Below are 22,646 nucleotides of genomic sequence, written 5' to 3'. Positions count from 1 at the left end.
AAAAGCAAAGAAAACCGGAGAGACTGAGCCGGTCCATACATACATACATACATGGAGCACAGGTGCTCAAAGGATTATATCTAGTTTAGGGTTTAGGGTTAAAGAATTAAAGTGAATGATTTTCTTGTTGTAAGTCCAAAAACTCTAAGATGTCAAGCTTCAAATGCCTAAAGTTGGAATCTCAAACCAATGAAAAAGACTTGTTATCTAAGATGCACTTTTAAAATCTAACGTACAACATAACTAAAAGAACTATCAAGCCTCAAAGAGAGGAAGAAATGAAAAGAAATGTCACTCTATAGGTTTTGGGTTTGTACATTTGATTTCTCTCCATCTTTTGGCCAAACAAAGAACTAAAGAAGAATGATATTTCTATTTGTGAGTCTATAAGCCTATGTTGTTAATTCTTTTAGTTGTCCTTATTCTTTGGTTGAGCTCAAGACTAAAGATAGTAAATTATGTGCAATCATAGCATTTTTTAGGCTTGGAAGTGTCATTTCTTACATTCTTTTTTACATGGATAATAATCTAATGTTATTTGTGAAGTTTGATAAACTTTCAGAGTTGCTTCTATTGTTTCTTTCATAGCTTGGCAAGAATAACAAGTGTTGTGTTTACCTCCATGCTCTTGTGCTACAACCACAATAGCCACTTCAAAACTGACTTGCCTTCTAAATAATTCCTTGACTATTTTTTATGCCATCCATTGGAAGTATCTATTATTTACATCCTCTAGTTTTTGTCTTACATGTTTCACAAAGTCAAAGATGGGTGATAAAATTTCACAAAACTAGAATGCCTCCTCTAATTTTCTTGCTGACAATTGATCTGTGCAAAAATTGATTAGAGCAATAGTATCATCCAAGAGAAAGAATAATTCTAGTGCTAGGACAAAATAAAAGAGGAAGAAGAAGTAAATAAAAGATAGAAGCAGGAGAAAGAAAGAAAAATAGGAGAAAAGAAGTAATAATATAGATGCCAAACTTAGTTGCAAAGAAGTTTTATGACCATGAAAAAAACGAAGAAAAAAAAATATAGTGGTCACCTTGATCAAGAGTGGATCTTTATTGCTCCAGGCGAAATGTCAGTGGCGAGCTACAATTGATTGCTGCCACCACTGCTAGAACTAGTAATCACCATTAATTGGGAAAGAATGTAAATGAGTTGCTCCTCTAGTGGCATGGCATCTAGCACATGCATGAATCAAATCACATTTCAAGTGGCTACCAACAAAATAAACCTAAAATTTAGGAAAAAAGAGGAGAAATTTCCACAAACTAAATCAAATTCTATTGTTTTGGAAAGTAGCTAATCTCTAACTCCCTTTCAACACTATTGCTTTCACCTTCCAAGAAGCTCTATAAAATGCCCTCACCCTAAACCTGACTTATCTCCCACCACTAGATGACTAAAATAAATTAATGGTAAATAATTAATGGTATTTGTTATGATTTTTGGCTATAAGCTATATCAATAAGTGTTAGCTTTTTGACAATTATCTCTTTATAATGGATGAGCCTCATAAACTACTTTTCAAACATAGCTCAAAATACTTATGTATGTATTAGTTTTTTTAAATTTTTCTTCGAAGAACTTACTATAAATCTAATTATAAGCTTTCATACTTTGTAGAAGTGCTTTCCAGATGGAAAAATCCAAGTTAGAACAGAACTTCAAAATATCCTAACTCATATAAGTTACATTTGTTCTTTTGCATTTTGCATTTTCTTGCATTTAGCAATTAATTTTTAGCTTTTCATTTGGCTTAAAAACTATTTAGTCATTTGCTTTATCACCTATAACTTTATTCTCCATTTTTAATTTCAAGTTTTTATCCTTTTTCTTTTGCTAAGGTGTAATAGCAATTTCTTACTCTTCTTTGTCATTCTTTTTGATATTTTGTTTTTTATGCCTTTTGAAGAATTTTTTTAGCAAAGCTTCCTTCCTTATTCCATCATCTTTCTAGACATCTATTTACAAATAATGGTTAGTCTTTAGCTTATTCGAAGACAAGTAACTAATTTAATATAAAACTATACTTTTTTTTAATCCTTTACATTTTTATCTTATTGCATGTAAGTTCTTTCTTGTTGTTCTTGGTCTTTTCCCTCCACCAAAGTTTCTCTTTCTTTTTCTTCATACTCATGTTGTACAATATAGAAAGGTAAAAATAAAAATTACTTTAGACAATAAGAGAATTACCACTTACTACTCAAGCATGTGAAACCCTATCTCTGTGAAACCCTATCTCTGGTTGAACTGATTTCAGGGTCAACAGGCCGTTAAAAAGAAAAGAGAACTTGGAACAGGAATATCCCTCAGGCTCAAGCTCTGTACTCTGAGCCTGAGGCCAACTTTGTTTCAAAGTTCCAAGCTCTTCACAAAGTTATCCAAATCTCTTGGTGCGAAATGACTCTTCTTCTCTTCACCACTTTTCCACCGATTTTCCTGCCTTTGCAGCCAAGCTAGCAAGGACCTTGAGCACGAGAATTCAGACAGCACTGCCTTGCGAGTAGCAGCATCAGCTCCAAAGCCACGTCTCCCTGGCCATTCTTGGAGTCGGTGAGCATGAGCGCTGTCCAGAGAAAATCTGCGAGAAGCGCTCCAAAGTCACTTCTCCCTGGCCGTTCTTGGAGTAGCCGTGCTTGAGAGCTGTCCAGAGAAAAACATCGTGGTGCTCCATGGCATCAAACACCCAGCAAGGCTCGTACCTCGCGTACATGCTCGATTTTGTGAGAACTCTTGCATTCCTTCGTCGCTGCTGCTGGAAGCGCCATAGCCTCTCGGCCCGTGGCTCACTTTCGAGAAAGCCAGCGAAGTGATGCCTACGTAGCCGAATCGATCTCCATGCTTTGCTCGTCGCGAGCTCTCTTGGTTTCAACTACTTGCCGCTTTCACAGGATCGACTCGATTCATATCCGCGATGAAGTCCAGCTCACGATTGGGAAACCATAGTTTTCGACTTGGCCTGGACAAGAGACAAAAATAAGAGAAAAGAGAAAAGGAATCTACAAAAACGTTTGCGCTGTTCTTCCAAGATTCTGCAATGACTAGACTTCATTAGCACCTTTGCTGCCGGAAATGAGACTATGAGACTCCATTCCAAGTTCCCCGGAGTTTTTTTCCCTGCCGGTGATGCTGAGCAGGAAGACAGTTCCAAAGTATCTCAAAGAACACTTCAATCGCGGCATCTGGAAGGAAAATGGACCTACATATTTTAGGGTTCTTGAGAGAATGCGCTTGAGATTCCCGGCTTCCTGGCCGCGATGACCCCGATCTCATGCTCTGGCGTTGCCGTCTCATCAGCAGATCATGTAAGTCGTCCTTCTTTCGGAGCTATCGCATTGGAACAAGAAATATCCAGCAGCAGCGATGCGAGCCGGAGAGTGCCAGTGCGCTTCTTGCCGGATTGAAGGCATGCGCCAGCACAGAGGAGCTCGATTTCGGGAGGAAGATGCACGATCACGCAATCCAGAGTGGGATGATCGCCGACATCTACATCGCCAGCACTCTAGTCGACATGTACGCGAAATCTGGAAGCATGGCCGATGCTCGCAGCGTCTTCGAGCACATTTCTTCTCCGAATGTGGTGTCCTGGACGGCATTGATGCTGGGCTATGCCGAGAACGGGCAAGCTGAGGAGAGCTTGGATTTGTTCCATAGGATGGAATTTACAGGATGCTTGCCAAACTCTCGAGCTTTTGTGGCTGCTATCAAGGGCTGCTCGTTGCTCTCGGCCAAGGAGGATGGAAAGCTCGTAGATGGAAAGGTAGTCAAGGTAGAGTCTCTGGAGAAAGGCTTGGAGATCTTCTCCAGGGCAGCGAAAGCTGGCTACGACAGGGATACTTTCGTGGAGAACTGTGCCATCGACATGTTTGCCAAGTGTGGAAGCTTGAGAATGGCTCGCCAGGTTTTCAATAAGATGGTCACTCGCAGTGTTGTCTCGTGGAACGCACTGATGCTGGGGTACGCAGAGAATGGCGGTGGTGATCTAGCTCTGGAACTTTTGGACTCGATGCGAGAAGAAGGGATCTGTGAGCCAAACCGAGTTACGATCCTCGCGGCACTTAAAGCTTGCGCGAGCTTGGCGGCGAAGGAAAATGGAAGGCTGGTTGAAGGAGAGGCTGTGAAGATGAATGCCTTGGAGAAAGGCATGGCTGTTCACTCTGAAGCGCTGAAGATTGGATGCGAGCTCGATACGTTTGTCGGGAACAGTCTGGTGGATATGTATGCGAGCTGTGGAAGCATTCTGGATGCTCGAAGAGCTTTCGACAGGACAAGGTGGCAGACTGTGGTATCTTGGAACTCGTTGCTGATGGGTTACGTGGAAAACGGGAAGGCAGGATTGGGTTTGAGGCTCTTCGAGCTCATGCAGCAAGAAGCTCTGTGTTCTCCAAATCGTGTCACCTTTCTCGTTGCACTCAAGGCTTGCACTTGGCTTGCTGCGAACGAGGATGCCACTCAGCTCGACGGAAAGGCTGCTAAACAAGGTGTGCTGGAGAAGGGGAGCGCTATTCACTCTCAAGCTGCTGCTTATGATTACGAGACAGACAATTTCATAGCCAGCAGCTTGATCGACATGTACACGAACTGTGGAGGCCTGGCACAAGCTCAGAGCGTGTTTGACAAGCTCCCCGTTCGCTGCCTGGTCACTTGGAACGCCCTGATCCTGGGATATGTCGAAAGCGGTGAAGCCGACTCTTCTTTGGAGCTCTTCATGAGAATGCGGGAGGATGGCTGCACTCCGGACTCGGTAACTTTCATAGCAGTACTCAAGGCCTGTGCGGGACTTGCATCTTTGGAAGCTGGGAAATACGTATGCGGGGAGATCTATAAAGCTGGGTTCGAAAAGGAGCACGCCGTGAGCACTGGCATCGTGGATTTTTTTGGGAAATGCGGCAACGTAGGTGAAGCGGAAGAAAGCTTCGTCTCCACGGACGTGCGGAGTACCATAGCCTGGACTGCGTTGCTGGCCGGCTACAGCCGCCAAGGAAATACCAGGTACGCATTCCAGCTCTTTCAAGCGATGCAGGAAGAGAACGTACTTCCGGACGGTATAACGTTTCTTTGCCTGTTAACAGCGTGCAGCCATGCTGGTCTAGTCGAGAGAGGAAGACGCTACTTTGAAGCCATGCGGTCCAGGTACTCGATCGAGCCTGGTATCGAGCACTACCACTGCATGATAGATACTTTGGCACGAACAAACAAGCTCAGCGAGGCGCTGGATATGGTCAAGGCCATGCCTTACAGGAAAACTCCCGTGGCCTGGATGACGCTCTTGGGGGCATGCAAGAAGTGGAAGAACTTGGAAGTTGGGAAGCTGGCCTTTGAGTCCCTGATGGAGCTGGACGACCGGGACGTCGCAGGCTACATGCTCATGGGAAGCATCTATGGAAGCTTGGGAATGTGGGAGGAGCAATCTAAGATCGAGACGATGAGAACGAGTGCTCGGGTTTTACGACGGCAAGGACAGAGCTGGTGGACAGATCCTAGAGGCGTAGTTCACAGGTTCAGTGCGGGTGATACAAGCCATCATCCTCAAGGGGAGGAGATCAAAGCTTTGCTCAAGAAAACCATGGCGAGGATCAAGAAAGAAGCCGGCTACGTCGCTCATCTCGCTAGCGTCTCCCACCACAACATTTGTGACGAGGCAAAAGAGGACGCGCTCTGTGGACACAGTGAGAAGCTGGCTCTTGCGTGTGCGCTGCTGAACACTCGTCCGGGAGGAACAGTGCGCATCATAAAGAACCTCCGGGTTTGTGATGACTGCCATCTCGTCTTCTGCGCGGTCTCCGCCATGGAAGCGAGACGTATACTCTGCAGAGATTCAAGCAGGTTTCACGTCTTTGGCGATGGCAAGTGCTCCTGTGCCAACTTCTGGTGATGATCAAACGAGAAAGAAGTCTAAAGGAAGACTCAAGAATCTTAAAGAAATTAAAGGAAGTGACAAAGTTTAAAGGAATAGTTTGGATACTTATGACTTAAGCTATGAAAAAGCGTTGCATACAAGCTTAAACCCGGTGTATATATTTGCGTGCTAGGTTTGCCAACCACATCAAGCTTCACTTCCCTTTGGTCTGCGTGGTTTATCTATTTCCTTGTGCATGGTGATGGCGGCTGCTAGTGAGAAGAATCGCAAGAGTTCCAAGGCAAAGAATGGAGGTCGCAGTGAGATCCCGCAGAGGAAGAGCCCGCGGCTGGTGGAGAGGCACAGGAAGATGCGAAGGCTGGCTGCTGCCATGAGCAAATTGTCTGTCGATGCAGTAGCAGCATCAAATCGGAAGATTATCACTATCAAATCCAGGGCTCTCAGGCAACAAAAAGAGAGAGATCTTCGCCAAAAGTTGAGACTCAGGAAGAAAATCTGTAAATAAATTGTCAAGATAAATTGAATTTGTCAATTTCTGGTCGAGTCAATCTTTGAATGTAAATTGTCAAAATAAATAGAATTTGTCCTACAAGCTTTCAGTGGCTTGGATTAGGGCTTTCAATTATCTCTTACTTAGCATGGAAAATAAAATGGAATGGAATTGGCCTGCATATGAAAGTGTAGATGGAGATCCCTTCTTGGCTGGCGTGTTAGGTCGGAGAGCGATTTAGGGTTGTAGCAGCGATGAAGGGCGAGACGCGCTCCTCCGGCTCCGAGGAGAGTGCCAAGGAGAACAAGGAGCAAAAGCAGATCGATTCTCAATCCAGTGCTTCCTCGGCGCCAGCGGCGGCAGCAGCGGCGGCGGCAGCGCCCGCGTCAGCTGGAGTGGCGGCGCCGGGCGGAGCCGCTGCTGGGAACAACAATGCGCGAGCTCGGCAGCCTTTTACGCAGTTGAGCCAGATAGAATCCGATTTGGTTCTTGCTCGAACGCTCCAGGAACAGGTAAGTGGGCTTTGTCTCTCTTTTTTGTGCTTCTCTGATTCTCTTTGCGATGTATGGGATTGTTCTTCTGGCCTAGGAAAGAGCTTACATGCTTTTGAGAAATGGAGGGGCTTACTACCATGGCTACGAGGATGACTCCGACGAGGATGGTGAGGAGGAGAGCGATGATCGAGTCCAGGCTCCTGGATTAAACGCTGACAACAGGACGACCACCATGGATGGCTCCCAGTACGAAAGTGATGAGGCGTTTGCCAGGGCTTTGCAGGAGAATGAGGAGCGCGAGCACGCGGCTCGTATGATGGCGCTCGCCGGAATCCATGACTGTGAGTTTCGGTTGCTTTCCACTCATCTTGTTTTGGTGCTGAGATGAGTGGGAAATGGCAGTGGGAGACGATGGTGAAGAAGAGGAGGATGAGGAAGGAGAGGAAGATGACGAAGAAGTGGATGAGGACGATGTGGATGTACATGAAGACGACGAGGAAGATGATGAGGATGAAGACGAAGATGACGAGGAAGAAGAAGAAGAGGAGGAGGAGGAGGAGGAAGAGGAGGATGGCAGTGATGAATCACAGGTATGTAGAGCTTTTCGTTTATTTTGCGAAAAGTTAAGATTCTCGTGGCAGGAGTGGCAAGATGTTGATCCAGACCATATGTCTTACGAGGTAACATTCCCTCTTTCGTTTCATCCTGTATTCTTAAGTTTCTTTTTCCTTCCACAGGAGCTCGTGGCGCTTGGTGATGCTGTCGGAGTAGAAAGTCGAGGGCTCTCTTCAGATGCCATAGCCGAGCTTCCAGTAACATCCTACAAGCGTGGTCATACCGGAGGCAGCACCAGCAGTGACAGTGAGCAGTACGTACAAAGGTTTTTGATTTCTTGAGTAACTTCTAGTCTAAACTGGGATCACTTAGGTGTGTGATTTGTCGACACGATTACGAGGAAGACGAGATGCTCTTGACATTGCCTTGCAAGCACAAGTATCACTCCGAGTGTATCCAGCAATGGCTTCAGATTAACAAGGCAAGTTGTTTCTTTTCTTTGATCCGTGTCTCTGATCCGTGAAGTCTGTTTTCCTGCAGACTTGCCCCGTTTGCAGTGCTGGGGTCACTGCCTCATAAAGAATACAATCAGGGAAAGAAAGAATCCAATGTAAAGAACATTACACACAACGTGAAATTCGTCACGGTGTCTCAAAAAATGGTATGTCTTCTAAGAAAAATTATTGTTCGTCCTAAGCTCCGAGTCGTCGATGTTTTTGAGTTCCAAGCAAAGTCAAGTCAGGGATTGGCACCGCACTCTGGAGGAACTGGTGAATAGCGCTTGGTATCAGTGCAGTAGTCGTATATGGTGTAGTTTCTCACGATGGAGCCGAGATTATCCAGCTGACCAACGTCCAAAACACGGTACTTTTCCTCATCCCACCAGTGATTTCGATTCCCAGAGCTAAAACAAAATCCCGGATCACCAGGAGACGAGGAGGGGTCGCATCCATCGATGGCAAAGTCTTGGAAGGAAGCGATGAAAGGTGCGTAGTTCCAGTTGGTTTTCTCGAGGCCGCCAACTGTGGCCCATTGCTCTCCGTTCCACATACTCCCAAAGATCCGCATTGGCTGGCTAAACGCGTAGGGGACTCCGAGGTGGCTGTTGTTCCGAAAGACTCGCACTGGAGTGTCGTCGACGAAAAATCTGCTCCAAAAAGAAGGAAAGAACCAAAGTAAGTTAAATTTCTAGCGAGAAGTTTTTTTAAAAAGCAAGCTTTGCTTCCAAGAGTGAAAAGAACTTCTGGCAAAAGCAAGGAAAAGATTTCTCTTACATGACTTGGTACTGGTTCCAGAGAACAGAGTACGTGTGATAATCGAGGCTTGGATCGAACCACAGTAGGATTCGCTGCTCTCTTCCACCGGTTCCATTGACATAGATGTTCGTCTGTAGCGCGTATGGCTGCCCGGATCTGTTGCCCAAGAACTCAAAGTCGAACTCGTCGCGATTCTCCGTGTGTGACGCCATCTGGACGAGTCAAATCGATCGAGAAACTGTATGAGATCCAATGTTCTTGGAAGACATTGACAGAGATCTTGGAAGAAAACTTGATGCTTACATAGAAAGCTGTTACTGTTCCAGCCGAGTCATTGGCGACGAGCTTCATTTGCATCTTGAGATGGCCAAAGAGATAGGATCTCTTAGATCCGAATTCGGCCCCTAGGAGATCACGCACAGATCGATCACAAAGGAAGGAAATCCATGAAATAACAGAGTTTCTCTTACCGGATTGCTTGTCGAGCAGAATGTCCGCGAGCAGGCCGCCGTTGAGAAGCCGGACGTGATCTCCCGACCAGGAGATGTTGTAATTCTCGTCGAATGTGGCCGCATTGGAGCTCCTCTTGTGCCGGTGATTCCTGGCGGATGCTCGAGTTGCTCCAACGCTTGCTCCAATCACCACTGCTGCAGTGACAAGAAGAGCGAGAGCCGCAATGGAGAGAAGGATTTTGGGTCGTGTGGAAGAGCAGCAGCACCTGCATTCGTCCCTGGAGAGCAGCCATTGCTTGCGAGTGTCTGCTGGATCTATTGCCATTGGCTTTGCTTAAACCCTACAAAATCTGCGTTTTGATCTGGTGATTTATTCTGGTTATGGTTTTGTTCATAATTTTTATGATATTGCCTAGTTTATCTTTGACACAATAGGACTAAAAACTATATATAATCTTTACCTTTTTGAATTTCTTTTTATATATTTTTATCAGCTATAGTTAGTTTTAATATAACTTTAATTAAATTGGTGTAGTTATTACTATTATACTTTATGAAGATTTTTATCATTTATAGAATTTTTTAGTCTGTTTTTCTTTTGGTTCAACTATCATAAAAGCTTCTATTTTAATAATTCACCAATTGAAATTATTTAATAATTATACATTTAGAAAACCAGTCCACACAAAACACCAATATTAATATTTACTATTATCTTAACAGTTAACAACTCGACAATCATCACAAATGCATCTCTTGGTATCATTGCAAGAGCCGCTCTTACATATCTCACAATTGTTTCCTTCGTTGTTAAAGTGGCACATCTTGCAAAATGTGTGGCAGTGTGATTTAATTGCAGGGTCCTGTGGGCAGGAATAAAAATTATAACAGTCTTGAGCATTGACTGCCATTGCTAGCACCACACACAAAATTATAACAATTCCTTTCTTCATCTTGAGACTGCTGGCTACTAAGTGATCACATAATTCTTTCATTTTATAGTAAGTAACACGTTAAAAAATGCTAAGCCAAGCAAGCCGATAATCTGTAAAGTGGTCTTAGATTTAAACGTTATAATAAAGCGAGCTTAGAATAAAACGGTATATCGTCCTGCTTTTAGAGAGGAGTAATCTAGATTATTAAAAGGACTAATTGTCGTCTTTGCAAGCGTTATGTTCTCTAGAAGGAACAAAACGTCCCTGAAAGACTTGTGAGTGAACTGTTTTTATTGATGATGAGTTTACAGGCACGATTGAAGCTCCGATCGATGGATGGATCTATCAAACATAGATGGGGCAATTGGAGCTGCTGCAAGGTCCCTTGCAAGTGCATCGACCATAGGAGCAGCTTCCAGAGTGGCACCTCTCACAGTGCTCGCCGTGCCTCACAAAGTGGCAAAGCTTACAGTAGTAGTCCTTGCACTTGAGGCCACCAAAAAAGCAAGTATACCTCTTGTAACATTTGGCTTCCTCATGCGCTCCCTCAATCACCATGGCTGCCGCAAGAAAGATCGCTGCCAGCATTAATAGAAACATCATGAACTTCATTGTCAAGAGCAAGAAAACCAAGTGAAGAATGCCTACAAGATGGGCTTCTCTCTCTCTCTCTCTCTCTCTCTCTCTCTCTCTCTCTCTCTCTCTCTCTCTCTCTCTCTCTCTCTCTCTCTCTCTCTCTCTCTCTCTCTCTCTCTCTCTCTCTCTCTCTCTCTCTCTCTCTCTCTCTCTCTCTCTCTCTCTCTCTATACTAGCAATTGCCCAGCAAATGCTGGGTGGTTGGCAAATTTGATGCCATTTGAAGAGGTTTTTTGAGCTTAGCTATGTTTGCTGTTTGATTGACTCCACAATTGAAAGACATTCTCGTGACAAAATGTGTTATGAGCATTATATAAGCTAGATTAGATCACTGTTGAGTTGCATTCCTCCATTTTGAACACAAAAAGCCCAAAGAATACTTCCAAGTCCATCTTTGGTGCAAATGTTAGTACTTGCTCCACAGCCCGCTAGAGAGGTTCCTGGGATGAGCCGGAAACCATTATATTGCAATGAGAACTGCACTCAAAAAGCAATAGGATGAAAACTGTACCTTTGCCATTAGCAACTCAATAGCACGTTGCCATAACCAAAATGGGATAGCACCCAAGGCACACCAGTCAATGCCCACTTTGTTGTGGTGTGCACTTGAAACTCACAACTGCAACTCAAGGGTGATTGAGTAGATAGCTTTGTGGAATCATGGTTAGATTTAGAATTGTGCCATGTTTTTGTCAATCTATTTAAGAATTTCAGCATAGACTGTATTCATAGTGTAAAAGTGTTGATCATATGGTATAAGATTGCCTTGAAAGGGGGTTGCAAGCACTTGAACACGAAGTTGTTCAGGTAATCTACACCTTGACAGAGCAACATAAAGTTGACCATGTGTGAAAACAGGTTAGGGGAGGTAAATGCCAACACAGTTGAAAGTTTGTCTTTAGGATTTAGAAATAGTTAAGCAATAACCCAGACGAATTGGGAATTGTCTTCAGTACATCTTGAAAGGGATTTCAATATCAGAAGGTGTAGGGGTAATATGTGGAATAAAAACTTGCGATCCCTTGAATTGTCCTTTGATAATTTCACAATCTAAAACATTTTGAGATGCTTGCTTGAGAATGAGGTGAGTGCCACTGCATAAACCAATTTATGGAGATATGTTCCTAAGAAGAATCAAAATCACATTTTGTTTTAGAATTAATTTGTGTGGTGGTAGTCCCGATGGGGTGATTGAATTTAAGAATTCAATTAAGATCTCTTCAAGGTGATCTGAGTCAACTGTGTCAATGCTCAAATAAATATATGGATCATCTGGTAGTCTTCCAACAATGTTATTATTTATTCTGAATGTGTCGTCATTGAGTGGGGTGAGAATAACCTTTGATGCACCTATATAAATATTTATAATATCATTGGTATTTGGGAAAACAAAGTTTACAACATGTGTAGTGATAGATAATGCATGTGGTATTTTGATAATATCTGGTAGGAGACATGGCAACTTCAAATTATTATCACCATTGCCAAGTTTGAGAAGCCATTCAGAAAAACAAAGATTGCTTGAACGCATGTTCTTTGTTAATGTTAGTGTTCTAAAAAGTGACTATAGTCTATTCATTTTAACTAAGCTTGAAATAATAGAGGTTCTATGGCCATAGGGAACAACAAGAAGGGTTTGACGAAAGTCACCACTTGTAATTACTGTAACGCCTCCAAATGGTTTAGAATTACATTTGAGATGCTTTAAACATTTATCAACCACAAAGAAAACATATGTATGAACCATACTAATTTCATCCCATATGAGAACATTTGCTTGTTTAATGGTTTTTCCAGCATCACTATTAATTATTAAAGCAGAAATAGAAGTTTCATTTAAAGGAATAGGAAGTTTAAAAGTCATATGTGTCGTTTGACCATATTTTAGCAAAATGCTTCCAATCCCAGTCCATGCCATACTGATTACTTTTATTTTTTTAAATTGTAATGCTGTAATGATGGTATTAAGTAGAAAAGTTTTTCCAATACCACCAGGTTCATCAATAAAGAAACATTGATGCTGGTTAGTGTCAATGGCATTTATAATGAGTTCAAAAATATAATGTTATTCATAACTGAATTGATTTATATTTGCATTTATTTGGTCTTCTGATGGGTCAGGGATCTCTGTATTAAGCATGTGTTTGATAATGGGAGTAAGAGTTGGGAGTGGTAAACCAAAATCACAATTAAATTTATTGTGTAGTAGGAATTTTGAGTTAATATCGATTAAAGCAATGTCAAAATAATTTATATCATTTCTAGTATAATCTTCAGACATATCAATTTTGAATTGATCCCATAATAGATTTGGATCTTTTAGTGAACAATACAAACAAATAAAAACAAATAATTGTCTTAATTGGGATGGCATTTTAAAAGTAGAAGCTTCTTGCATGCAATGTTGCCATTCTGAATCATATGCTAAAAGTCCCATTGCCATAGTTGCTTGCTTAAAAGAGGAGAAAGTAACACCTTCGACAATATGTATATCCTCAAATGATATAACACCTTTTTTATGGAGTAATATAAATCACAAGTGGTACAACTCACTATTAGAAGGAGATATGGAATACATTCTTGGTATAAGTTTAGCTTTTCGTTAGTGTAATTGCCATTTATGAGAAGATTTGTTGTATGTGTAATGTAATGGAATTTGAGCATATGTATATTGCCTTGCATTAGTATCTTGCATGTTTAAATTGAACCATTGTGTAAGCATTGTTCCATTTTGAGTGGCTCTTTCTAGTGCTTCTTGTTCATGACCTGGTCTGAAATAAATGTATTGAAAATTGAGTAAATGAACTGGAAGGTGTATAATAGTTAGTGATTTATCATGCATACAAAACTTAAATATATGCCATATGGCTTCGGGAGTAGAAATATATCAAGCATCAACAAAACTTGAGATTTCGTCCCAATTTAAAGTCCCTTGTTCTTTAGATGCAATTAGGAATTCTAATGTTGCACAGTCATAACCTTTGTATACATATTAAAATAAATATTTAATACTTTTAATAGAAGTGCAAATTTCTACATTGATGTGTGCTTGATATTTTTTACAAAAGTATTTATTATAAGGAACAACCCATCTATTGTCAATAGTACAACCATTTTTTATGAAAGTGTGTCTGTTATTGGGCCGGTAGTAATCAAGATAACCATCAACACAATAAATGATTTCAACATTAAATTCTTTTGGATAATTCTTAAAGTATTTGTTATTTTCCATGTAAAGGCTTCTAGAATTTAATTACCACATGGACCATGTATCATATGATTTATAATTATGTTACGCAATTCTAGTTCTAGTAGTGGGTGTGGCAACTGTGCAATGACAAATTCGTCAATTGAGTCTCGATTTTTTATCTTATCTTCGCTTGATAACATTGCTAAGAAATAACAATGAGGTAAACCTTTTTTCTAGAATTCAATAACATAAACATATACGATGCACTTCCCAAAAATTCCTTTGATACTTATATCATGTAATAATTCTTTAAGCTTTAAATTGAAAACTCTTGAAATAAGATCAAGTGGATCCTCAAGTGATTCATTCAATTGTAAATTTTGCACAATTTCAGGCCACTTTGGGTTGCATGTAAATGTAATACATAAGTCAGGTTTTCCAAAATATGTGACAATAGTAATAGCATCTTGATAATGTTGTTGCATTGCTCGTGGGCTACCAAAAAATGTAAAAGGCAAAATTACAATTTTTCCAGATTCAGCATTATTAGTAGCAGCTTTGTTGCTAATATAGTCTATAAGACTTGTATAGTAATCCACTTTTAAGTATTTTTGATGAGTGTGAAAGAAATTAAGGTTGTTAGATTCAACCTTTACATAAGCATCAATTATAAATTGTTGAGTGAGTTTCTCAGCATGTAGCAATTGATGATAAAGGAAAGAGTTGCTAATGCTATCTCGTTGAGATAATCGATATGCATAGTACTGGAGTAGCATTACATGTGACTCATTGTGATAGATTTTTTCATGCTAACCTTTATCACCAAATGGTAAAAGTAAAGGATAAACCATAGGATCACAATTTTCATTAAGAATATAGATTTTTGTTGACTGTGAATTTTATGGATGTATGCATATTTCTCTGTCAAAAGAGGGCTCACCCTCATCAATAGTGAAAACAATAGCAACATCATTAGTCTGTAGCAAATTATAACAATGTAGATTAGTACTTTCACTTCTAACAATTATGTAAACACCACGTTTTGGAGTTCCATTGCAAATTGAGTGATATTGTTCTTGTGATTCAAGATTATACAACATTTGAAAAGCTTATGTATACTGGTTTATTGTTCTTAGCAAGTTATCTAATTATAATAATAAATTAGAATCACAATTTGTGTTGAATGCGTTTTGCTTTCTAATATTTGTAGCCTCAGATGCGTCAAACATGTAAAGTTGTCCATATGATGGTGGCACGTTAGCAATAGGATATGCTGAAGCAATATTGTGATAAATTTGACCATATATTCTAAAGCAATATGGGCCTTTACCACTTAAATTATCAATATTAGCACCCATTGATGCAAAAGCCAAAGCACTGTTAAAATTTCTTATGTTAATTTTAAAATTGGAGTTTTTATTTTCATTAAAAAACATACACAATATAGTAGGTAAAGATGAAAGTTGGGGAAGGAAAACCTTTCCATTCTGGCAGCACATTGATCTTAACTCATTTTAAAAATGTAATGCACCACAAAAGACACATACAGATGACATGTTTCCAATATTAAACATATGTATTGTATGGTCATTATAATTCTTTTGATGTGCTAATTTATATATAGTATAACTGTGATAATTACATATATATGTATTAGTTTCATTAGCATTTTCAAGGTTTATATTTGTATGACCTTCATCAACATATGCTATGTTTGTATTAGCATTGCCAAGATTTCAAGTAATTTTTGAATTAGCCTGTTCAAGGTTTAGATTAGTTTCTTTATTAGCATATGCAAGGTTGTTGTGAATATGAATATATGTGCTAGTGTCAATAGTTGGAGGCAAATGGTGACATATGCCTCTTAATACTTTGCGGAGCCGAGGCATATTTGCTAAGGATGATAAATGAGATGAAATAACCTATCTAGTGTAAATTTAAACTTAAGGTAGGAAGTAGAAAAAGAACGTCAAAGCACTTATCTTAAAATTTTCAGAGATTCTAAATAAAAGCCAGAACTCACATTCTTACACTTGAAAAAAAATTTAGAAAAAATAAAAACGAAGACTATACAATGAGAGCACAATCTGTACACACCTTAATCTGTAAACAATAAAACCTAGACACAGGACTGGCACACCTTTTCCAGGCAACTGTGAGAGGTGGGTGGAGTTTGCAAGTTAGAGAAGTCACCTTGAGCTTGTTCTCTCTCGCAAAAGGATAGGGACTGCAAATTCTCTGATGGTTCTGGCTGTGAAGGCTGGCTCTGGCTTCAGCTCTGCCACTGGATAGCATCCACAAATCCAAATGAAGACGTCTCAAATTTTCACAGCACACAAAAATCCAGATTGTTGGGGTTGGGGGCCAAATTAACGGCTGCTGGGCTGATGGTGAATACAGACCTTTGCAGGAAGAAGTGCAATTGCTGCAATTGCCACTGATCCGGCAAGCAAGCGTTAGCTCAATTGCGGCAGGGCATCCAGGGCGAGCTAAAAAGAACAGGCACGGGGGCAGGACACCACTGGTGACACATGTCAGATGCCTATCTTGCCTCACTTGGAGCCAATGAGCACCGGAGCTATGGTGGCTCTCTCGCACTTACTGCACTTTTAAAAGCCTGAAACGCAGCTCCAGGGAAGTACGCGTATGTCGTTCTGCTGTCCAAAACGGTGCCATACTTGCCATCAAAAACTTCAGGCTTTAAGTGCAACAGGCTACCACCAACACGAATTCCTTTGAGCATCAAGTTGTAATAAAGACTGCAAAAAAAGACAAAGCTCCACACCAGCGCCTCCAGCTTCGACAACCTCAGCACTAACAGCAGCTCCTCCGCAGAGAACAGCACTGCTAAAGAGGCCAATGCTGAGAAACCCGTCCTGGGAGGACCTTGCGACGCTGATCTCGCGAACTTGGAGAACAATCCTGTCTTAACAGGAGTGGTGGTGAGAGTGCCACCACCGCCCCCCACCACCGCCACCACCACTGCCACCACCACCACTCAGATATAGTCTATTCGTCATTGTTGTGGAGAAGAAAAAAACTGGGATGATAGGAAAACTAATGCTTTCCTACTGTTGTTTGTAGCTTTCAACTCTAACAAAGTCAAAAAGAATGAAAGAATACCTGCGATGGGGATCAGACAACGTAAAAACCATGTCTTTTGGAGGCTGAAAACCACCAAGTGTCATCGCACCACCCCCCTCGTCCATCCCTCCATAACAAAGAGAGAAAACGTCCTCCATGGCATTCTTCTCAACACGTCTATCGTCGCTGGTGGAGGCGCTGCTGCTGCCACTGGGTGGACCACTGGACCCATTGGATCTAGAGCCTGTGGGTCTAGATCTGCTGCTGGCACCTGTTCCCACGGGGACTGGGAGCCGCAGCTTCACTGGCCATTTACTCGCTTTCCTCTAGAGCTACGCCCTTTCCCTAAAGCAGTGGTGGAGATCCTCCATGCCGGGAGTGACGGTGGTGAGACTGTAGCTCCAGATCTACTGCTGGTGCCTGTTCTTGCGGGGATTGCTGTGACGATTGAGCAGGAGATCTTTGAGTAGAAGATCTCTGCCTGGGAGATCCAGGAGCCATAGCTTCACTGGGCATTTACTGGACCACATCCCTCTCTTGCCCTTTCCCTAAAGCAGGGGCGCTCCACATCGGGAGTGACGGGGCGATTTGTGCAGGAAAATTTAAAAGATCTCAACAAAAGAAGTTTGGATGATGATAGGAAAGACACTTGCATGTGACACGTGTTGTTGTGCCTTCTTCTCCCCCCCCATGCGGCTTGGCTGCCTCACATTGGCCAAGAGCAAACATCAGAAAAATTTCTCGTGCAACCATGGCTACCGACCCTGGCCTGGGCCTGGGATCCAACGGCCAGCAAGCCTCCCCACTATCGCTTTATATGTATAGATAATAATAAGAATGAAGGGCCCAGACCCCCGCAGCCGTCCCATGCCAGGCCCAGGGCAGCCTTAGAAGCCATGGTTCTTGGGAAGGGGAGGCCACCCCAGGCCGAGGCCAGGGTCAATGGCTATGGTTAGCTGAAATATTGGCTCAATGTTGTGGTAGCCAATGGGCAAAATGCCCGTGTGGCCAGGAAGAGAAGAGGGCGTGGTGACACCATGCACTCCTAGGGCTCCACTGCTTGCTCGTGGTGCATGAGCAACACCACATCATTTGCTGGGCAAGTACTCATATATATATATATATATATATATATATATATATATATATATATATATATATATATATTATATATATATATATATAATCTTTACCTTTTGGAATTTCTTTTTATATATTTAGTTTTAATGTAAATTTAATTAAACTACTATTATAATTTATGAAGAGTTTTATCATTTATAGATTTTTAGTCTGTTTTTCTTTTGGTTCAACTATCAGAAGAGATCCTATTTTAATAATTCAACAAAGCTTCTCAATTTGTATTATAGATTTAGATAGCCAATCCACACAAAACACCAATATTAATATTTACTCCAGTATTATTTTAACACTTAACAACTAGACAATCATCACAAATGCATATCTTGGTATCATTGCAAGAGCCACTGTTACATATCTCACAATTAAAGTGGCACATCTTGCAAAATGTGTGGCAGTGTGATTTAATTGCAGGGTCCTGTGGGCAGGAATAAAAATTATAACAGTCTTGAGCGTTGACTGCCATTGCTAGCATCAGACACAAAGTTATAACAATTCCTTTCTTCATCCAGAGATTGCTGGCTACTAATAATTCTATCATTTTATAGTAAGTAACACGTTAACAAAATACCAAAAATGCTGCGAGTGGTCTTAGATTAAAATGGTATAATAAAGCGAGCTTAGATATCATCCTGCTTTTAGAGAGGAGTAATCTAGATTAATAAAAGGACTAATTGTCGTCTTTGCAAGCGTTATATTCTCTAGAAGGAACAAAACGTCCCTGAAAGACTTACGAGTGAACTGTTTTTATTGATGATGAGTTTACAGGCACGATCGAAGCTCCGATCGATGGATGGATCTATCAAGCATAGACGGGGCAATTGGAGCTGCTGCAAGGTCCCTTGCAAGTGCATCGACCATAGGAGCAGCTTCCAGAGTGGCACCTCTCGCAGTGCTCGCCGTGCCTCACAAAGTGGCAAAGCTTACAGTAGTCCTTGCACTTCAGGCCACCAAAAAAGCAAGTATACCTCCTGTGACATTTGGCTTCCTCATGCGCTCCCTCAATCACCATGGCTGCCGCAAGAAAGATCGCTGCCAGCATTAAAAGAAACAACTTCATTGTCAAGAGCAAGAAAACCAAGCGAAGAATGCCTACAAGATGGGCTCTCTCTCTCTCTCTATATATGGTGTGCCCATATAGTAATATTTTCTTTCATCTCAGGTGAGACGATCTTCAATAATTATATTCTGTACATGTTCTCAAATGGTTAGATCTTGGAGTGCTCGCATCTGCTAGACTTGCCTAGAGCCACAGCGGTCTTGGAGCCCGACTGGCGCCCCAGGTGCTGCGAGATAAACTCTCCAGCAGCGAGAACCAAGCTCAAGTCCACGTTTGTGGAGACGCCCAGCCCGTTTAGAAGATAGATCACGTCCTCCGTCGCTACGTTCCCAGAGGCGCCTTTCGCGTAGGGGCAGCCACCGAGCCCTGACACGGACGAATCCACGGTGCTCACTCCCATCTAAAACAAATCCACAGAGCTCATTCCCTAGAAGAAACGAGAAAAAACGAAGAGTAAATTGATCACTCACTTGTAAAGCTACGAGGATATTGGACAAGGCTTGACCATATGTGTCGTGCATGTGTACGGCTAGATTCTCCACTGGAACGACGGACATTACTGCCTCGAGCATCGGCACCAAAGTTCCTGCCAATCGTTCCAAGCTTTAGATAATAAAAGAGTGATTTTTCCTTACCAGGGGTTCCAACGCCAATCGTATCACCCAGAGAGATTTCGTTGCAACCCATTCGGTAGAGCTCGCCAGCAACGTATCCAACTTTGTGGGGAGGAACCGGGCCTTCGATCGGGCAGCCTACAACACAAGAGATGTACCTTGAAGAAGGAATGATATGCAGTGAGAAAAAATGAAAGCAGAATTCGTTCTCTTGTTTTTTTGGTGAAAGATAAAACGAGCCTCTTAGCTTACCCTCGGACAGAGATGCCGTGCTGCTTTGCTAGATCACAGACCTGTTTGTAGCGCTCCAGGCTCTCGCTGATGGTGCAATTTATGTTTGCCTTGGAGAATGACTCGGAGGCTGCTGCGAAAACTGCTACGTCTCTTGCTCCAGCATCCAGTGCTGCTTGAAAACCCTGAGGAGCAGCATGGATGCTACTAGACCTTATTCTAAGCGAAAGAAAGAAAGAAAGAAAGAAAGAAATCAAGAGTACCTTGACGTTTGGCGTGAGGACTGGAAACTTGCTCCCTTGGAGACTTTTGATGGCATGCAAAACCTCCTTGGCATCCGAGAGCTACAACAAAAGGAATTTTTCATGTCGTTTACAACAAACTGGCAACAAACTGGAAATTTGTTACCTGTGGAACCCATTTGGGCGAGACAAAGCTGGTGGCCTCGACGACTTGGAGGCCGGAAGCACAGAGCTTTCGTATAAGCTCAACTTTGATGTGAGTTGGAACAATCTTCTTTTCGTTTTGCAGCCCGTCTCGAGGCCCGACCTCGACGATCTTCACAAACTCTGGCATGCTACCGAATATCTACATTTTCAAACAAAACGACATGAAGCGTAGAAAAAGAAACATCGAGATATAAGTTAAAAGTTACCCTTGGCTTTGGACGCTCCGTGCTGAAACAGCGGCTGGAAGAGCGAAACAAGCCTCCGGAAGAAGCCCAGAATCCTTGCTCGCTCGCTGAAGAAGATGGAAAGCTGAAGGATTGGTACAGTCCCCTTTGTGACGGCCTCCACTGTGAATCATCACTACTGGGGAAAAAAAAAATACTAAGCAACTAAAAACTCGTGCAAAATGGAAGAAAATTTCACCTTGAGTTGCCGAAGCCCTCCCTGGCGAGCAAGCACGGCCTCCAGGCTGCGGAGAAGGAATCGGAGGAATCCATGGCGGGCGACACACCATGAGAGCCGAGCCACGCCCTGATTGTGGCCTGCGGAGCAGTGATCCTGGGAAGCCGCATCACAAAGTCATTCTACTGTCGCCCTCGATTTTGAGTGTCGCCCTACCCTACCTACCCAAGTCTCGGGATTTCTTATGTCTATACAGTCAATTCTGGAAGAATTTTCATCTCTCTCTTTTTCTTACATTTGTGCGAATGCCATGAAAAATCAAAAACATTATTAAATTAAAGGCAAACACCAAATATGGTTCTTGTAAACCAAATATGGCCTCTTTGTATTGTATACATAATCAACTCTTGTCGTCACTCTCATTAGTAGAACGATGCCACCACACCCGGGATTACCAGACGTTCTTTGGTTTTATATCTTGTCCAAGCTGCTGGATGTTGAATCACTGGTTCGAGCATCCCTTGTTTGCAGGGAATGGAATGGGTTTGTTCGTAGAGAGGGCAACGATATCAAGCAAAGGTGTAATTCTCCACTCTTGTTTCTTCAAGTGGAACTTCGAAGGCTGGCGTGCTTCAACCCTAAAAGTGGCCAGCTCTACGATCCCAACACCTTTTTTCTGCCACCTGAGGTATCAGTTTCACTATCAAGCATTCCAGTCGCTAGCTCAAATGGTTGGGTGTTGTGGAGGTATTACACAAAGGAAGATATGGTCTCTTTGGTGATAAACAATCCCTTGGTACGATCCAGCTCAGTGACGCTGCCACACTGCCATGACGTTTTGACGGAGGATTGGATTGAACCTGAGAACTTCGCCGTGCTTGCGGCCAAGGACGGCAGCAGCTTTTGCATATCTTTTGTCGTCTTTGGTACCATTTATGCGTATGCTTATACTGCGGGTGGTCATGATCATGATCAGAACGAGTGGAGAACGGTCGGGAATGGAAGATACAGGGGACATAGGGTTGCATGGACTGATTTTGAGCACTGCCACATCTTAGGGGAAAGCGGCCACTGGGTTTACAAGCCTCAAAATGATGAATGTGTGCTTGTGGGGAAGTTGGAAAGCTTGGAGGACTACAAGTATGGTGCTTTTGGATTAGTCTCGTTGAGAGGAGAGCTCGTCACCGTGAGATTCATGAACGGGCCCATGCGTTTATCACTGGTAAAACGTGTTGACGGGTTTGTAAAAGAGGAGGAAAAATGGGTTTGTGCTGAAATTGTCCCGTATAGGAGAAAGAAAGTGTTTATTTGCTCGGATAATGAGTTCCACCATGTTCCATGGAATCAAACGGTGCTTGATTTGAAGACTGGAGTGTGGAAGGTTGAAAAGCTTGTGACGCCAGTCAAGTTTAAATGGTGCCCTCTAATGAAAGAAACCGATGAAGCTCAGCCATGGCCGAAAGATTGGCCCATGTCACACACATTAGCATTTGTTCCAAATCCAAAAATCTAAAGAAGCTATAGTTTGTGTTCAGAGAAAGAGTTTAGGGTTGTTTTTTGTGAGAGAGCGTGGGTGCAGGAGAAGAGCATTTTCGTGCTCGATAAAATGGAGCTCGACGGGTCACGGCATAGCGGGCCTCCACCCGTGTTGGCGGCGAGGTCGAGCTGGCGGAGGGTGGGGATCTACGCGGGCATTTTATTCTAGAGCCGGCCCCATATCTTAAGCTATGAAACTCGTAGCTGGAAAATTTGGGAAAGAAACCCCCGTGCAAATCGATCGAGGGAGAAGAAA

The 22,646-nt window shown here is 42.4% G+C and overlaps 4 protein-coding genes across 5 annotated transcripts; 2 read left to right on the top strand and 2 right to left on the bottom strand.

The window, feature by feature from the left end:
- The first annotated feature begins 3,222 nt into the window (after positions 1–3,222).
- On the top strand, positions 3,223–6,412 carry LOC112342474 (pentatricopeptide repeat-containing protein At3g26782, mitochondrial-like). The gene has a single exon (XM_024664359.1). The coding sequence runs from the start codon at positions 3,281–3,283 to the stop codon at positions 5,882–5,884; it is 2,604 nt and encodes an 867-aa protein (XP_024520127.1). The 5' UTR covers positions 3,223–3,280; the 3' UTR covers positions 5,885–6,412.
- A 144-nt stretch (positions 6,413–6,556) lies between these two features.
- On the top strand, positions 6,557–8,104 carry LOC9631556 (E3 ubiquitin ligase BIG BROTHER-related). Its single transcript, XM_002990522.2, has 7 exons — positions 6,557–6,871; positions 6,948–7,194; positions 7,256–7,443; positions 7,495–7,533; positions 7,591–7,721; positions 7,781–7,889; positions 7,949–8,104. Exons 1-7 carry the CDS (start codon positions 6,614–6,616, stop codon positions 7,985–7,987), a joined length of 1,011 nt encoding a protein of 336 aa, XP_002990568.2. The 5' UTR covers positions 6,557–6,613; the 3' UTR covers positions 7,988–8,104.
- Positions 7,994–9,455, bottom strand: LOC9631555 (probable xyloglucan endotransglucosylase/hydrolase protein 5). Its single transcript, XM_002990462.2, has 4 exons — positions 9,135–9,455; positions 8,968–9,068; positions 8,683–8,876; positions 7,994–8,555 (listed from the first exon to the last, which is right to left on the bottom strand). Exons 1-4 carry the CDS (start codon positions 9,439–9,441, stop codon positions 8,147–8,149), a joined length of 1,011 nt encoding a protein of 336 aa, XP_002990508.1. The 5' UTR covers positions 9,442–9,455; the 3' UTR covers positions 7,994–8,146.
- Positions 9,456–19,228: 9,773 nt separating this feature from the next.
- Positions 19,229–21,092, bottom strand: LOC9662443 (hydroxymethylglutaryl-CoA lyase, mitochondrial). Of its 2 annotated transcripts, none has more exons than XM_002990461.2 (8): positions 20,876–21,092; positions 20,659–20,815; positions 20,412–20,591; positions 20,267–20,347; positions 20,025–20,188; positions 19,794–19,930; positions 19,629–19,744; positions 19,229–19,558 (listed from the first exon to the last, which is right to left on the bottom strand). In XM_002990461.2, exons 1-8 carry the CDS (start codon positions 21,022–21,024, stop codon positions 19,307–19,309), a joined length of 1,236 nt encoding a protein of 411 aa, XP_002990507.2. In that variant the 5' UTR covers positions 21,025–21,092; the 3' UTR covers positions 19,229–19,306. The 2 variants fall into 2 exon arrangements, with proteins under 2 accessions (XP_002990507.2, XP_024520128.1); XM_024664360.1 differs by having other exon boundaries at positions 20,659–20,812.
- Positions 21,093–22,646: the final 1,554 nt, after the last annotated feature.

This window comes from Selaginella moellendorffii, unplaced genomic scaffold (assembly GCF_000143415.4).
Source record: "Selaginella moellendorffii unplaced genomic scaffold, v1.0 SELMOscaffold_109, whole genome shotgun sequence".
Lineage (NCBI taxonomy): Eukaryota > Viridiplantae > Streptophyta > Lycopodiopsida > Selaginellales > Selaginellaceae > Selaginella > Selaginella moellendorffii.
This window is presented reverse-complemented; position numbering and strand designations above follow the sequence as displayed.

Excerpts from the sequence above, each read along its gene's own strand:
- LOC9662443 (XM_002990461.2), bottom strand. The coding sequence starts at position 21,024 with ATGCGGCTTCCCAGGATCACTGCTCCGCAGGCCACAATCAGGGCGTGG. Across the intron at positions 19,931-20,024 it reads CACGGCATCTCTGTCCGAGG|GTACATCTCTTGTGTTGTAG; the intron begins GTAAGCTAAGAG and ends TCCTTCTTCAAG. Across the intron at positions 19,559-19,628 it reads ATATCCTCGTAGCTTTACAA|ATGGGAGTGAGCACCGTGGA; the intron begins GTGAGTGATCAA and ends GATTTGTTTTAG.
- LOC9631556 (XM_002990522.2), top strand. The coding sequence starts at position 6,614 with ATGAAGGGCGAGACGCGCTCCTCCGGCTCCGAGGAGAGTGCCAAGGAG. Across the intron at positions 6,872-6,947 it reads CTCGAACGCTCCAGGAACAG|GAAAGAGCTTACATGCTTTT; the intron begins GTAAGTGGGCTT and ends CTTCTGGCCTAG. Across the intron at positions 7,890-7,948 it reads AATGGCTTCAGATTAACAAG|ACTTGCCCCGTTTGCAGTGC; the intron begins GCAAGTTGTTTC and ends GTTTTCCTGCAG.
- LOC112342474 (XM_024664359.1), top strand. The coding sequence starts at position 3,281 with ATGCTCTGGCGTTGCCGTCTCATCAGCAGATCATGTAAGTCGTCCTTC.
- LOC9631555 (XM_002990462.2), bottom strand. The coding sequence starts at position 9,441 with ATGGCAATAGATCCAGCAGACACTCGCAAGCAATGGCTGCTCTCCAGG. Across the intron at positions 8,877-8,967 it reads GAACAGTAACAGCTTTCTAT|ATGGCGTCACACACGGAGAA; the intron begins GTAAGCATCAAG and ends TGACTCGTCCAG. Across the intron at positions 8,556-8,682 it reads TGGAACCAGTACCAAGTCAT|ATTTTTCGTCGACGACACTC; the intron begins GTAAGAGAAATC and ends TTTTTGGAGCAG.